Consider the following 17,332-nt stretch of genomic DNA (forward strand, 5'->3'; position numbering starts at 1 on the left):
TTTTTTGCGGAGGGGGGGGGGTTCAGTTCTTGGGAAGCTCAGTGAGGTGAGAAAACATGCAGTTAGTACTATAGTTAGCATAGTATGTTCAGTTCTCAGCACTGCATATAAATAAATAACCACTTGAATCAAATGTATGAAATATGATATGTCAAGAACTATGTAATGTTTTGAACAACTAAAAATAAAAATAAAAAATAAAGGTCCACAGTTTTGCCTTTCCCAGAGTGTCATATCGTTGGTTTATACAGCATGTAGCTTTTTCAGATTGGCTTTTTTGGGGGATGGAGGGATATCAGGGATTGAACTTGGGCACTAAAACACTGAGCCACATCCCCAGCCCTATTTTGATTATTTTTATTCAGAGTCGGTCTCATTGAGTTGCTTAGTGCCTCACTTTTGCTGAGGCTGACTTTGAACTCAAGATCCTCCTGTCTCAGACTCCCAAACTGCTAGGATTACAGGCATGTGCCACTGTGCCTGGCCCCTGGGAGATCTTATGAGCCTCTTTGGCTGAACACATTTCTTTTTTTAAAAAATATTTATTTTTATTTATTTTTTTAGTTGTAGTTGGAATCAATATCTGTGTTTATTTATTTTTATGTGGTGCTAAGGATCAAACTCAGGGCCTTGCACGTGCTAGGCGAGAGCTCTACTGCTGAGCTACAACCCCAGTCCTGGCTGAACACATTTCTGCTAGATAAGTTATGACTGTGGACAACAAAGATATTGAGATGAAAGGGAATTACATGGATCAGTTCTCTCCTGCCAGTCCCTTTGGCCTCCCATAGGAGATGGAGAGTAAGCAAGTCCTGGTCCCTGAAGCCCCTTGCAGGCTTAGCTTCTCCCCCAGGTCCTAGGAAACTGACAAGTCAGGAGGAATTGATAGGACCAGTTCTAGTAGCTCCCATCTCTTTGACTTGGCTTCTGACTCCAAAAATCGAGCATTTAGGAATACTAACTTCAAGTCCTCATTCCACCGTTTACTCATTTAGTTACTCTGCATGTTTTCTGACATCACTAAGTCTCCAGTGCACCATCAGCAAAATACCTCCTAGGTAGTTATAAAAATTATCTAATGCATGCTCAGTACTGGGCCTAGAGGCTCTGTGAGGAACTCCTATCAGTGGCTTGGGATTTCAGTGTGTTTCTCATGCTTAGGCATGAGGTATATACTTGATGCATGATTACCATTTTAACATGTGTTACTTGGTTTTAGAAATTCAACCCAAAAATCTTCAAAAAGAAGCAGAAGAATGGGAGTTCTGCAAAGCCCAGCTGCCCTTACTGCTGCTGTGCTGTTGGCAGCAAGGATCGCTCACTCTCTGTCTGGGTGAGCCACCACACTGAGCTTTTGCTGTAGGGTGGGAGGTGTGGACTGGGAAAGTGGCAAGCTTGGAAGCCTTGAAGGGAGGAGAGACCCACTGCTATTAATGATGTTCAGTATGTACTTCACTGTGTACCTGGGATCAGCCCCTCCTCCTAGAAATCTGCAGGCTTTCCTACTGCATAGAAGGAAGTACTGACACAGCCAGAAAAGGCTGCTGAATCCCCAGCTAGAGCAGATCTTGTATCTAGACTGGGGGGCAGCACCCAGAGCAGTTAGTACTATAGTTGGCGTAGTGTATTTGCTTGCTTTGTATTGACATATAGTATATGTGAAGCATATTCAGTTTTGTAGATACAGTTAAGTGAACTGTCGTGCACGTTTACACCAGTATCACTACCACCTTGGTGCGGGTAGAGGGAGGGTGGGATCTTGACCAATTAAGAAGCCATCCTCCCTCCACCCCCAAGATAATCATCCTTAGCAGCCTCTTTTCATTTTGATGAGTTTTACCTGCTCTTGAACGTCATATAAATCAGTTGTGCAGTGTTTACTTTTTTGTGTCTTGTGTTTCTTTCCCTTGGCATAATGTTTTTGAGATTCATGTGTGTTGTGTATGTCTGACAATAGTTTATTCCTGTTATTGCTTATGTAATCTTCCACTGTATGAACATATCACAATTTGTTTAATGCATTTTCCTTTTGATGGATATTAAGATTGTCCCAGTTGTGAGATGTTATGACCAAAAGCTGAAAAGAATATTCTTGAATAAGTCTTTTTGAATACATACTTAGGAGGAAAATGACTAAAATTTAACAGAAAGAGCAGGGTTGCAGTTGTAGCTCAGTAAAATCCTGTGTTCAATTCCCAGGACCCAAAACAAAAGAGAGAGTACCAAGTATTGACAAGGATATGGTTAGCTGGAAGTAATACATTACTGGTGAGGAAAGTGTTTGGCAGTTTCTGTTAAAGCTAAGCATATGACTCCTTACTAGACAGCAACCCCAAAGAGGAGGTGCTATGCCCCTTCTGCTCCTAACTTACTGCCCTCCACCAAGCAGATTCTCAGCAAATATTCAGTGACGGGTTGAGACATGAGAATTGAAGAATAAAACTGTGATAGTTTTCAAGTTAGAGCTCTGAAAGGCTATTAAGTTCCTTAGCTCAAAGGCTGATGATTTTGGGGGTGTCAGGGAGTGTACCGGGCATTGAACGCAAGTAGCACTCGACCGCTGAGCCACATCCCAGCCCTATTTTGTTTTTTATTTAGAGTCAGGGTCTCACTGAGTTGTTTAGTGCCTCGCTTTTGCTGAGGCTGGCTTTGAACTCACGATCCTCCTGCCTCTGCCTCCTGAGCCACTGGGATTATAGCTATGTGCCACTGTGCTGAGCTAAGACTGATGTTTTATGACATGAGACATTTTCACTTGCAGTGCAGAAGACATGGCCGTGTCACTGAGCCCTGAGGTCCCTCCTTGAACCCTCTTGGGTTTAAAATCTAATAAAACCAGGTGGGCTGGGGTTGTGGCTCAGCAGTAAAAGTGCTCGCCTAGCAGGTACAAGGCCCTGGTTTTGACCCTCAATACCACATATAAATAAATAAAATAAAGGTATTATGTTTAACTACAACTAAAAAATAAATTTTTAAAAAAAATCTGATAAAGCCAGATGTACATACAATAATTTTTTTTAAACTTCTCCATAAGCAGAATGGAATTGAAGTTATGGGTTTAAAGGTTATCTTCTGGCTAGATTTATTATAAAAAAATCTATTGAACCTAGGGGTGCTTTGCTACTAAACTATATCCCTAGTGCTTTTTAGTTTTTATTTTGCGGCACTAAATTGCTGAAGCTAACCTCAAACTTGATTGTCCTGCTGCCTGAGTCACTGGGAAGACACCTGTGCCACCATACCTGACTTTATTTTTCCTCAGAGACCTTGTATTCTGTATTCATTTAACACCCACCCTGGAACCTGAACCCTAGTGTCACAGGGACCAGTTCAAGATGTGTTTTTCCTGGCTTATCCCATCCCATGGACCATTCATGGTACTGCTCATGTTTCTTAGAATGCCAAGATCAGGTGGTCACACAGGCTCCAGGTTTCTAGGGTACTTAGGTACATTTATGGAAAGAGGCAAAGCTATTATTTTTGTGGAATTAGAATTAGGGTGAGGACAAGATTCTTAATGTAGATATTAGGTAGCTCAGACTCGAGCTTCCTCCCCGGACTTAAGTGAGCACAGCTCCTCCTTCACCACACACCAATCTTAGGCTCTAAGTGTAAAGCTTAGCATCACAGCCTCCTGGAAACTCCAGGACAGAGCCCATTATCTGTAAAGAAGTGTGTTCCCATTCAACCCACAATCTTGCAGTGTTGGAAGCCGTGTATGAATTATGGGTTTGTTTGAGCCATCATAAGGCAGGGGGTTGCGTTTTTGAGAACTCCTGTTGTGAATTCACTGGTTGCAGATTGCTGAGATTAAAGCTGACACCCTACCTTAGGTCACAGCCCTAGGTTCAAAGGCAGCCCCTGGAGGTAACCTCCCTAGCCCCAAACAACTTGTTTTTCCCATCTTCATCCTGTTTTCCTCAAGAAGCCTACCACACTGAAACCTTTTAATGTATTTCCCCTTAAATAAAGAATTTGGGCCTTTTTCCTTTTTCAGTTCTGGTTCCCATCAGGGCTGGAAGACCCACCAGGCCCCAGCATTTAAAACTATTTTCTGCCTCTTGTTTTTCGTTCCTTATCGATTATTTTCAGGCTTTTTATTTTCCCAGCCAGTTCACACCCCCAAGCAGGAATTAACTCTTGGGGTGCTGGTAACCCTGACACTGTAGCTTAGGACACGGCAACAGGGTAGCCAGACACTTGTATGTAAGAGATGGAGTTCACCATAGTTGTAGAACAGTCAACAAAAGAGGACTAGATAGTGAACATGAACATGCTGATTATTATGTAGTCATCCAAACAATATTTTTACAGGATATTCAATGACATACTCACTGTGCATTAAGTAAAAAAGCAGACACACTATGTGCCTTATTTCGAAGAGAAAAATAAATACTTGGAAAAGTTAAACCATAACAAAATAGTTCATCAAAGTAATCCCAGTGACTCAGGAAGCTAAGGCAGGAGAATTGAAAGTTCAAGGCCAGTCTCAACAACTTCGTAAGGCCGTAAACAACTTAGCAAGACTGTCTCAAAAATTAAGAAGGACTGAGGATGTAACTTAATGATAAAGCACACTTGGGTTCCATCCTCAGTATAAAAAACAATTTTTACAATAATTAACTTTGGGTCTAGATTAAAGGCAGTTTGTACAGTTTTGTGTATTTACCAGGTATCTGTACACACTACAGAGAGCCTGTATGACTTTAGATAACTGATTACACCATGCCTTGGGTAATGTGTACAAGAGCTTTATGGGCCCAGAGAAAATGAGCTGGGCTCTTTTTGAGCCTCATCCCCTGCTTGGTAAAACCTCTAAGCTCCTCCTTGGAATGATTCTCTTCCACTCTGCCCTGTATATATAAAGCCATCTGCCTTGCCAGAGTATGGCAAGCCTTGAGATGGGACCACTATAGTGTACATATTTCTGGAAGACTTTCGTTTCCCACAGTAGCTGTCTGGATGGAGTTGAATACTATGTATGTCAGCAGAAATTCTGACCAAGACTTCTGGGCTGGTAGTATTAACTGAGCTGAGTACACAAAAAGGGGTTCTCAATTCCATTAACCTTTGCTCCTTATTTTGCAGCTCACGTGTCTGAAACGGCCTTTGGTTGTCATCCATGAGCTGTTTGACAAATCCATCATGGATATTTCCTGGTAAGGTGGATTCTTAAGGTATATAAACTATGAAAAATCTGAGATCTCCTGGATATGACTAAGGCCAGGCAACCAAAGCATCCTCCTAAGGCAGCACAGACCCCCCAAGGTTCTGCTCATACATGATTCAGGAAATAGTAGTAGTTCTATGCCTGATATTGTGAGAATATGCAATATTATAAGGTAGGATATGCCAAAGAAAAATGCCTTCTCAGAAAAACTGTTATCCACATAGTTTTATAGTAGACATACTTCCTTAAGATATTATATAAATGGTTTAAAAAATAAGAAATAAGTTGAAAATTTTTACAAAATTCATGGTAACAGATGCATTTTACATGTGCCTAAAACTAAAGGGTACCAGGGACCCTCTGGAATGTGATTATTGCTTCACTTTCTCTATCCCGTCTTCAAGCTTCAGAAGGGAACCGTGGGTTTCCAGCAACTACCTAGATTACTATTCAGCCATCCTCACAGGCTGGCTATTGTGGCATTTCTGTCTGCCTCAGGTACTTGTCCACAGGCTGTTGACAGCTGTCTCTTTCAGGACTCTGAATGGGCTGGGCATCCTGGTGTGCTCCATGGATGGCTCTGTGGCATTCCTCGACTTCTCCCAGGATGAGCTTGGAGACCCCCTCAGTGAGGAGGAAAAGGTAGGTCCTTGTACTTTTACATGTTCCGTGACCACAGAAATAGCCACAATAACTCTGGGAGACCAATTTGATTGGACCTTCTTCTGAATTGGTATTTCTTTAAGTATTAGAGGGTCTTTGCCTTTTATAAATTGTAATTCTTATCTTCTTTGAAAAATAAATTAATAATTCTCTATTCATGTCAGAAACAAGTCCTGGAATTAAGAATAAAACTTTGAGACCATTTTTTATGCCATTAACAAGCCACCAGTGGGAGATTTTCACCCTGGGAGAAAGCTGGAGTGACTCCCAAGGGGTCCCTGTATGTCACTTTTCCCATCTCATTGTCTTATACTGACTTAACAGCAATTATAATAGTAATATTGGACATTTCTTAACGTTTACTGAATGTCAGACTTTGGGTCATGTACTTTGCATGTATTATTTAAACTATTCAAAATCCTTGAAGGCAACCCTTATCTGTTACATCAATGAGGAAACTAAGCCTTGGAAAATAGCATGGCCCTTTGCCGTGACCACATGTGAACCTTAAGTACAAGAAATAAAGCATGAACTAGGCTTGCTGCCTTTGGGCCAAGTCTCTTCTTTTGTGCTCTGCCTGAAACATGGCATCTGTGTATCCTTCTGCCAGGCTTTAAAAAAGACTCTGCTTTACCCACCAATAGACTTAGGAATCTTTGGTTTCTATCAGTAGACATTTGCCAACATTTACTCAGATGTAGGGCTTCTGAAAACCCAGAGTAGGTCAGCAGCTCTCTCTGTAGTGATCCTATTGCTGGGGGAAGCTCCCTCTTAACTGGCTGTGTGACACCTGCTAAGAGTAAACCCTTTGGGGCAGAGATATGCCTTGTGCACAGTATCTGGCAATCATTTTTCAATGAAGAAATGAGTGTCTCAGTGGCCAGGGATCCTCATTCCACCTTGTCTCTGTCATCAGGTACCCAGGGATCACTGCATACTTCCTTGGAGAATCACTATGAAAGCCTATGTAATAACCCTATCTGGCTAGGGTTATCATCAGCAGTGATTCTTGTGTTACTACACGAGGAAAATTTTGACCAAACTCTGAATTCTGGCTGAGATTCCAGGGGCTGTTTAGGAGCCAAGATGTCAAAGGAGGAAGCTTCTTGGCTATACCTAAGCCTGGCAGGATTAAGTTCCAAAGCCCCTCTCCTGGAAAGTTGTCTCCTCCTTCCCAGCATCCTCTGCTGTGAAGCATGCCTATTAACTGTTCTTGCCCTGTTCTTGGCAAGATAGGGCTGGTCATTTGCACATCTTTGTGTTAATCTGTTCCTCATCACACTTTCATGAGTACCAGTTACTACAATATGCTGGGGACACTGTCTGTTCTCTTGGGGTTGCTATTTAGCTTGTTATGGCACAGAATTAATGGGGCCTAGGAGGATGGGAAAGGATCCTGCTCAGAAGGATCCGGGCATCTTAAGGGAGAGACCAAGGGAGAGCAGAGAAGAAGAGAGAGACCATGGGAGAGCAGAGAAGGGTCTCCCTAGGTCTGATGTGTCAATCTTCCTTGCTCTTAGAGACACTGTTTGTCCCGTGGAAACTATCCCACCATGGTGGCTGCCATCTGATAAGAGCAGTGAAAGTAGACTCTTGCTTTCAGTATCTGGTACCCTGAGAATATTTAGGTGCTTTGAGTTACTTAAGAACCTTGAGTTAGCAATTTGCTTATCTGCACCAATTGAGGTGTATTTATTGCTATTTGTTTTACACCAGGAATTTTCTTGTCAGTATTCACCATCATCCCCTGCAATAGATACATAGTAGTCTGTAAACATCTAGTGACGATCTGAGACTTCCATCAGAGCTGTCTAATGAGGGACAGGCAGAATTGGGTGGGAGGTGATGGAGAGCTAGCCTCCTAGCCTTTTTGCTTTCAGAGCCAGGAAAACCTGTGCCTCAGTGCACTCATGATGGGCAGCATTGACCATAGTGATATACCAGTGTATAGAACCTTTCCCTGCTTTCCACAGAGCCGCATTCACCAGTCCACCTATGGCAAGAGCCTGGCCATCATGACTGAGGCCCAGCTCTCCACAGCTGTCATCGAGAACCCAGAGATGCTCAAGTACCAACGGAGGCAGCAACAGCAGCAGTTAGACCAGAAGAGTGCCACAGCCAGAGAGATGGGCTCAGCATCCTCAGTCGCGGGTGTTGTCAACGGGGAGAGTCTGGAAGATATTAGGAAGGTGAGGGCTTAACCCAGGATTATATACCCAGGGGACAAGGAAAAGGGAACAGGCAGGTACAGCTTGGATAGGGCACAAAGATGTGACCATAGTCATGAATGAGGTGAAGAAGGTACTGAGCCTGGTGCAGGATCCATAGTTAACCTGCATGGGGCCAGTTGGTCCTAGTACCTGAACCTGCATAAGACAATAATGGGGCTTAAAGCACCTTTTTCCAAAGTTGCCTTGTACCAGGGAGCCCTACAGTTCATCTCTTACCAAACCTTTACCTGATCATATTTCTAGGAATTTCTACATACTGAGAACAGTGTGTTTTAGGCTCTGCCCTTAGGAAACTTGTGGTTTCCCCATCTTAATTTGGAAATACCTACATTTCACTGGTAGGAGCAGGGGATTAGAAATGGGATAAGAGTAGAGTAGGAAATGTTGAACTTACCCTAGAATTTAAACCATCTCCAGGAGCTTTTGTGGGTTGAAAGACCTCCCCTAGGTAATTCAGACAGAGTGTATAAATAAAAACCTTTCACAAAAGAAGGGACTCTATGGAAAAAGTCAGTTTGAAAATCACCAGCTTAATGATGAGAGTGTGCCCACAGATTCAGTTTCAGTCCTTTAGTTTCCTCACGGAACCCCAGAGCTGTCAGATGTTGTCCAGCCTGGCATGTGCTTACAGTCCTGGGATTTGGTCACAGTACCACATGTGGTGCTGATGATAGATAGGTGCTTGGAGCTGTTTTAACTGGGTGCTTTTTGTCTGCTTCTCTACTGTGCCTGAAGTCAAGTACATACCTTGATAAAAAAATGCTTATTCTTTGATTAATTAACTGGTTTAATTTTGTACAAAAAAAAAAAAAAAACCTGTAAAAAGGGAAGTTAGAATACATTTTCTTAGAAGCCTTATTATTTTCACCCACTGTAGCAAGGTGTAACTGACATACAAAAAGCTATATGTATTTAAACATTAAAATTAAATTGTTTACAACAATTTAATGTTTACAACTTTAAAAAGCCAGGCATGGAAAGACCAATACTATATACCACTGACATGTGGAATCTAGAATAGTCAAACTCACAGAAACAGAGAGGAGAATGGTGGGTGCCAGGGCCTGTGGGAAGGGGAAACAGGGAGGTATTAGTCAAAGGGTACAAAGTCTAAGTTGTTTGGTCCTAGAGATCTACTGTATAGCATAATGCCTACAATTAACAGTACTATGTTACAAAGAGGGTAGATCTTATGCTAAGTGTTCTTATCACAAAAAGAAAAAAAATAAGCAACTTTATTTTTTGATATTTGGAGATAATTGGCAGAGACTTTTCCATTCATTTATATAACTCTACTTTGCCAGAATCTTTTGAAGAAACAAGTTGAGACTCGGACAGCAGATGGTCGAAGAAGAATCACGCCTCTCTGCATAGCTCAGCTGGACACTGGGTACTCATTCATTCACCAAGCTTTATGTGACCTTATCTGGGGAGACCTTCCTCTCTCCTTTCACCAGTTAGCACTCTCATAGTTAGGGCCTTCACAGACTCTTGGGTCAACTTGACTCCTAGAATGTGGAAGCAAAAAAGTCAAGCCCAGCCTTCCACCAGCCTCAAAATCCTTCAAAGTTCCTCACCAAGCTCTGTGCATACTTGACTCATGTGAAAGGGCAGAAGGCTGAGATAGCCTATAGGCTAGGATGCTTTCTCAGATCTACACATATTTACTGTACTTCAGTGTTGGTAAGGCACTGGAAGACACAGGAAAAGAAGTCAGACTGATTTTTTTTTTCTTTTTATAACCTTTTCTGATTATGAAAGGTGTGTGTGTGTGTGTGTGTGTGTGTGTGTGGTGTGAAATTTTTATATTTCATGAAAATTTTAGAAAAAGTAAAAGGCCAAAGAAAAATATAAACTTTATTCATAATCAATTCTCTTAAATATAATCCTGTTAACATTTTGATATCTGTATTTCCAGTCTTTTTCCCCACTTGTTACTGTATCTTGACTTTTCATCTACTTTAATAAATAGTCCTCTGAAGCATTTGCTTGCTGATTATCCAGATTGCTGTCCTATGAATGCAATGATTTACTGAACTAGCTCCTTAACTGTGCACTTATAGTTTGTGTCCAATTTTTTGTGATGTAAATGACTTTTTGAGCATACTCTTTGAGACTGTTTTTACAGAATAATTCTTGAAAGCAGAACTGTTGGCAGAGAGTAGGTCTCTGGGACACATTCCCTATGGGGGCAAAAAGAAGGAATGTGGATTCGTTCACCTTTTACAGTTGTCTCAGTGTCTGAAATCAGAGTTGCCTTTATATTGGTCATTCTCCAGAAACAATATATGTTGATTTAAAGAATGATAAGGCCCTGTATGAAAGAAAAGAACCCTATAATCACAGCATCTCACTCTAGGTTGTATACAGACTCTGCACTGAGCATCAAGAAGTCCTTCATGGAGACCACACATAGTAGTCCTTGGCACTTTGCCATTGTCCATCCATTAGCTGTTTTAAATCTTCCTTGAAAACTGAAGAGATGTGCTAACCCAGCCTCTCACGTTAGGTGTGTGGACACTGAGTCGCCCAGAAGGCAGAGACCTGACCAGAACCAGGTCTTCTGACTCTTTCCAGAACAATGATTTGCCTTTAACCAAGCCTGTTTCCTATTGTGAACCTACAAGCAATAAGGCCAAGTGCCTAGCTTTTATAAGGTTCAAGTGAGACCAGTGTGTGAATGAGCTTTGTATACTGTTAAGCCTCTGGGAGTGAGGGAGGTGGTAATAATGATGGTACTATTGTTCTGTGGATCCTTCTAGGTTTAAATGGTAAGGAGGTAGGGAGCTTCCTGTCTGGCCTTAAGCCAGCTTTTTGCTATTGGGTATATATTCCTGGTATCAAAACTTGATTTCTTTTGTTTTAAAGGCTTTCTCACTCTCCTGATTCCCATGTTCAAACAAATAGCAACCAAATAGGTAATTATTTGCTTAATTAAGAAAGAAAAAACACAAATATCCAAAGTAGTTGCAAGTAGGAAATAATAACAGATAAGAATAAATCAAAAGGATAATAGATTTCTTTGCTGAACTCTGTGCAAATAAATTTGAAAGTAGATGAATTTTGAGGAAAATAATAAGATTACTAAAACTGCCAAATTGTTGTAGAAGAAATTGAGATGCTATCAAAAAGTTAACCTAAATCCACCAAAAGTCATCAAAGTAAGAAAGCTTCACCAAGAAAGCATAACAAAATTTTAAGGAACAGACAGATAACTGAAACTGGGCATATAGTTCAGTGGTAGAGCACTTAATTAGTCCTGGGTTTGACTTCCAGAATCACGATTTTTTTTTTTAAAGAACATAATATTTTCATCAAAATGTAACCAAGATAGCCAGGTACTATGGCACATGCCTATAGTTCTAGCTACTTAAGAGACTGAAGCAGGAGGATCACTATAGAGTTGTAAGACCAGCCTAGGTAACATGAGACTCTGTCTCCAAAAAATTAAAACTAATAAAGTAAAGGTAATACTAATATTAATACTAATAAAGGTAAAACATAATAAATTTTAATCTTATTTCATTTCTGAATGTCGGTGTAAAATCCTAAATGAAAAAGTAACACACCATTGCATTAGGCTAAGAAATGTAAATATTTATAAAGAAAACTCAAAAGAAATAAAACTGGAAATACATACCATTCATTAGCTTGTAAGACTCAGTGTCATAAAGATGGCAATTCCTCCTTAACATATTAAATTCTAAAGTTATGTGTGAAAATAGAAAAATATTTTTTGGAAAATTTAAAAAGATTAATTGGGAGACTAACCACACCAGAAATTAAATTAATCCTCTTTTTTTTTTTTAATTCCACAGAGGATTTAACCAGGGATGCTTTACCACTGAACTATATCCCCAAATCTCCAGTCTTTTGTTTTTAATATATATATTTAGTTATTGATGGACCATTATTTAATGAACTTATAAATATGTGGTTATGAGACTTAAACCCAGTGCCTCCCACATGCTAGGTAAGCACTCTACCACTAAACCACAACCCCAGCATCTCCAGTCTTTTTTATTTTGAGAGTTGCTGAGGGTCTTACTAAATTGGTGATACTGATCTTGACTTACAATCCTGCCTTGGCTTCCAGACCCTAGGATTATAGGCATATACCACCATGCTGAGCTAGAAATTAAAACTCATGTAAAATATAACAGTTTAAACAGTGAAGTACTGATACATGAATAGTCAGAGCAAGGGAATGTAATGTAATTCCCAAAGACCCAAATTTTTCCCCAAAAGGGATTTTCAAATGTACCATATCATACCAGGAATGAAACATTAGCTAATTCAATAAGTGAAAATCAGAATTACCTGTCACTCTAGAAAACAAACTGGATCCCAACCATACAACTTATAATTAGAAACACTGATGAGCACAGAGGCTAATTTTTTTGTTATTGATGTTTAAAATTTTAGAAGAGTCTTTGAGAAAAAATATTTTTATAATCTATAAAATTATAAAATTATTTATAATTTTAATAAGTAAAAACGTTTTCTGCAAATAACACAAAATTTATACCACATAAAAGTAATCTTTCTGACAAAGAAAAATAGCTGGGCAAAGTGCCACACACCTATGATCCCCAGCCACTCAGGAGATGGAGGCAAGAGGATTGCAAATTCAAGACTGGCCTAGGCAATTTAGCAAGACCCCTTCCAAAATGAAAAGGGCTGGGAATGTAGCTCAATGGTAGAACACATGTGCAAATGATGGAGTTCAGGCCCCAGTATTGGGTGGGGAAAAAAAGGATCATAAAGAATCAAAACACAACTTCCTGAGAAAATATTTCCTACTTGTATAAAGAATGGTGGGTTTAAAAAATATATATATATATATATATATTTATATTTCTTTCTTTCTTTCTTTCTTTAAAATCAGTGATAAGGACCAGTAGTCAAATAGAGCAATATATGAAACATGAAGAGAGTTCACAAAAAAGGAAATCAAATATGAAAAATATTTAATCTTGCATCAGAATAATTGCAAACCAACACTGTAGTAAGATATCATTTTTTATCCATCAGATTGACAACTCATGAAATTTCATAAAACTTCATTGAAGTGGGAAAATAAGAACTCTTAAAAATGGCTTGTAATAGAAAACTCTAAGGAGGGAACCTTAGAAATGTTTATTATAAATCATGAAAAAACTTTCCATTTGCTGCTCCAATTCCACTTGTAGGTATTTATTCCATGTAATTTGTGAATCAACAGATGTAATGGCAGTTACTATAATTCTAGATGTCTTGAGCAACTACTCTGTGTTCTAGGTATGTGCTACCTCAACTTTTTTCAGTCTGGAAAACAATCCCATGAGAAGAGTCCTAGCACTTTCTGTTTTACAGACAGAAACCTGAGGCACCATAGATGTCATTAAAACACACAAGATCATAAGCTCACGAATGGCAGAGTCGTCAGCCCTGGCTGGTCTGGCCCAGGACCTTCAGTCTTAACAATGTACTATCTTCCTTCCTGTGGCAACATTATCTGTTACAGAAAGAGTTGTTTCTTGGTAGAGGCTTGGTTAGGTAAATTGTGTTAACATCTATCCAGTAGGAAGGCTTTCTCACTATGCTGCATTTCCTTCATTCTGACATACCTGATTACAAAGTGTAACTCCTAAGATGAGGGTGCATCATACAGTCTTAAATGGCATCTGACAATTATAAAAGTAGCATTGTTGTCTCAGTGATACATATAGTACTAATGCATCTTAGATTCAGTTAAATATATTGTATTAGATACTTTTCATTTTCATTTGAATTTGCTGTAACTTTCCAATCTATCTACCATGAAAATACATTGCCTCTGGACCCAGAAAAATGTTATTTAGAAGGTATGAAATATTTGGTACAGCATCTGATTTTTTCGCTGACTTTTGTTCTTGCTTGGCAACAGGGACTTCTCCACGGCATTCTTTAACAGCATCCCACTCTCGGGCTCACTGGCAGGCACCATGCTCTCCTCTCATAGCAGTCAGCAGCTACTGCCATTGGACTCCAGTACCCCCAACTCCTTCGGCGCCTCGAAGCCTTGCACAGAGCCTGTGGCAGCTGCCAGTGCCAGGCCTGCAGGCGAGTCTGTCAGTAAGGACAGGTTAGTGGGTGCCAAGATCACTGTCCCTGGGGAAAGTTTAGGTTTGGACATGGTTACAGGGATGAGAATTTCATTCTCTTCTCACTTTGTGGCCCTTCAATAAAACAAAAGAAAGAAATGCTTGATTTTAAATGAGGGGCTATTTGGAAGGGAGAATTGTTCAGGCAAGTCTCTGAAGCATAGGACTATAAGGATCATCACAAAGATGGTTTCATGGCCAACCACGGTGCAGGATATGGAGGCTGGGTACCTGCCAGTGAGATGCTACCTGCCACAGGGTCAGCCCTACCTTTTGGCAGATCTACACTGTTTGTAGCCTTGCATTTCTAGGGCTTTTACAGCACTTCTCTGTGCTGTAATCCTTGCTCATTATTCGTCCCAGGCACGCACTTTTGTGCAGACACACAAATCCCCTGACACTGTCAGAATCATATTTACTCAGAGAGCCTGTGTCCTCACTGACCATTCCAAACCAAGTTGGAAGTCAGAAAGGACCAGGTGAGCATAAGTAAGAGCCAGAAGTGAGCATTTGCTCATTACACTGCTCTGGGTTACACACTGCAGGTATCTGGTTTCCATAGGGGATTGATTGGTGGGTTCTTGTCCTCAAGGAATAAATATGTGGGCTGATGAGGAAAAAGCAACCACAGGGTTGAAGGGTAGCTCCTGGAGTCCCTATGCAGAAATGCCTAGCTATCAGGGGGATTGATGGGCAGATCTCAGGGAGGCTTTTCAGAAGTTTGCCCAGCCCAGGGCCCATATAAGCCATTGTGGAGTGTGGCAGTGACAAGAGCAGAACTCTGAGGCTCTGAGGAGAGCCAGGAAAGAAAGGAGAGAGACTGGGTTCCTGTGCTGAACCAGATAATCTGGGTTTTGCTGAGTGGAGACACAGAAGGGTTTGGACTTGCATTTTAAGAAGATGGTTCCAATAGCATTGGTGCCCAAATTTAGTCCTTGGCTGATAACTGTGGAAATGATTCTCTGTGGGTTGGTGATATGGTCCTGTGTTACATAGCCTTCTGCTTTTACATTGGGACCATGGAGACACAATAAGCATTAAAGGCATTCCTCTTAGGGAACTCTGAGGTAGATCAGAAGAGGAGACAATGCAGCAAGAACAGTTGGGAAATAAAGCATCGAAGGAGGAAGGGTGTCTGGGAAAGACAAATAGCACCAGAGCTGAGAAACATTTCAGAGATTGATCTTACAGGAGGAAAGTGCTGTCCAGGGTGACTACTAGGCATCTGGTATGGGATCCAAGCAGATAGGGATGGAGGTGTTAGTCTGCATGGAATCAGTTGGAGGCCCAGGGGCTTTGGGCCCAAGGGTATGGGATAGACTTGGGCAGGGGGGAAGCTGGGGAACCTCATGCCTGGGCCTCTCCTTTCTCTGTGGAATAGAAAGCAAGGGCTATGGGGTGAAAACTTGGAGGAGAGTCCTAAGAATATGTCATTGTCACAGTGAGAAATGAGAGGGCCATTCAGGATGGAAGGGGCTAGCTAGGCCAAGGATGAAGGCCAAAAACAGACCAAAGCTTCAGAAACCTGAGTGAGGACTTTTCTCATCTAATCCATGTAGAAGTAGCAAAGGTTAGTGGTTAGGGTGGTTTAGGGGGATACATGCTGTGTTCAGGTTGTAGAGATGGGGCTCTATGGTTAGCTACTCCAAAAAGCTCTCAGAACAAAACACAGGCAAATATGAAGGCATTTACTGTTGATTTTCTCATGTAGACTTTTAGAATTCCAGCATAAAGTTTTTAAAAAATAAATCAGGAATTTTTTTTGCTTATAAAAGTTTGATATTTGTGCCCCTTTCCATAGGCTCCAAATAACTTAAGTCCTACACCTACAAATCCCTTTGGGATTGTGCTTGATGTACCTCCCATCTTCTTCACCCTTTAGTATGAATGCTACCTCTACTACTGCTGCATTGTCACCCTCCGTGTTAACAACCCCGTCCAAGATTGAACCCATGAAAGCATTTGACTCCCGATTCACAGAGCGGTCCAAAGCCACGCCAGGTGCTCCTTCCTTGACAAGTGTGACTTCGACAGCTGTTGAAAGGTAGGTGTTGGTTGCATGGAACCTGAAGAGCCCAGAGAAGGGCCATTATGTTGCAGTTCTTCTTCCAGGCAGCCTGCCTCCTGCAGGGGATCACAATTGCAGAAGCTGGTGTGAACCTCTAGCTCCCAGGAGAAAAGAAGAGCTGCTTAAAGTGGGGAGGGGCTAGAAGGAGCTGTGGGGGAATATACTGAGCAAAAGAACATCAAGGGGAAAGGCACAAGTGCAGCTCAGTGCAGTCTGTGTGAACAGTAATATTGTCCTTTGAGTGGAGCCCAGTTTGCCCAGAAGAAGAGAAAGAGATTGATTGGAGAGATGGAAGGTTCTGATGTTGTTGCACAGTGTAAGTCATGACCTTCTGCTCAGAAACTGACTAGAAGTGGAAAGCTGAGATACAAGTGACATCTAGATGAGATTTTTATGAGGTTTGATGGCCTTCTGTGCTCATATAGACTGGGTGCTACTAATTCATTTTCTATACTTCTCTAGTACACAGCAGCAAAGATAAGTGGGCTATAGTTCTTTATTTGCTGTGGTTGCAAGAGAGCATCTTCCCAGGGCAGCTAAAGCAAGTATGTGCAACCTCTGCCATTGGCACTGAGCTTCTCTGCCTCCTGGGAGGGCCTTCCCTCCAAGCCTGCCACAGAAGGGAGCATATTGTACATTCCAGAGGGTCCAGGGTTGGGGAGCTAGACATGGGCTGGACCACTTTCCTCCATAAGGGCTAAACACAAGAGCTATACTCTCAGGGTTGTGTCCTACTACAGGGCAACTAGGGCTCACTTGGCAGCCCTGGGCACACAAAACCCAGCCTGTGTCACCAACAGTCCAGTACAGGAATATTGGTCAGAGACTCTTAAAACAGCCACAAAGCAAATAGGTGCCAAATAAGAGGGGCACTTGCAGTCATCCATGTCTTGGAACTAAAACCACAGCATGCTGTCCCCTAGGACTTTGCTGATGATCACAAAACCATTTGTCTGGGCTGGGGTTGTGGCTCAGCGGTCTAGCACTCGCCTAGCACTTGTGAGGCGCTAGGTTCGATCCTCAGCACCACATAAAAATAAATAAATAAAATAAAGGTATTATGTCCAACTATGAC

The 17,332-nt window shown here is 41.3% G+C and overlaps 1 protein-coding gene across 3 annotated transcripts in view; it reads left to right on the plus strand.

Annotated features, from left to right (window-relative positions):
• Hira (histone cell cycle regulator) overlaps positions 1 to 17,332 on the plus strand; it is a 100,737-nt gene that overhangs the window by 46,914 nt on the left and 36,491 nt on the right. For all 3 annotated transcript variants that reach the window (XM_027924357.2, XM_027924358.2, XM_027924359.2), the window contains 7 exons: positions 1,220 to 1,333; positions 5,089 to 5,159; positions 5,707 to 5,812; positions 7,807 to 8,022; positions 9,369 to 9,454; positions 13,973 to 14,170; positions 16,072 to 16,233. In XM_027924357.2, coding sequence (XP_027780158.1) covers positions 1,220 to 1,333; positions 5,089 to 5,159; positions 5,707 to 5,812; positions 7,807 to 8,022; positions 9,369 to 9,454; positions 13,973 to 14,170; positions 16,072 to 16,233 — 953 coding nt within the window. The remainder of the gene's footprint in view (positions 1 to 1,219; positions 1,334 to 5,088; positions 5,160 to 5,706; positions 5,813 to 7,806; positions 8,023 to 9,368; positions 9,455 to 13,972; positions 14,171 to 16,071; positions 16,234 to 17,332) is intronic.

Source organism: Marmota flaviventris, chromosome 1 (assembly GCF_047511675.1).
Source record: "Marmota flaviventris isolate mMarFla1 chromosome 1, mMarFla1.hap1, whole genome shotgun sequence".
In the NCBI taxonomy this organism is placed as follows: domain Eukaryota; kingdom Metazoa; phylum Chordata; class Mammalia; order Rodentia; family Sciuridae; genus Marmota; species Marmota flaviventris.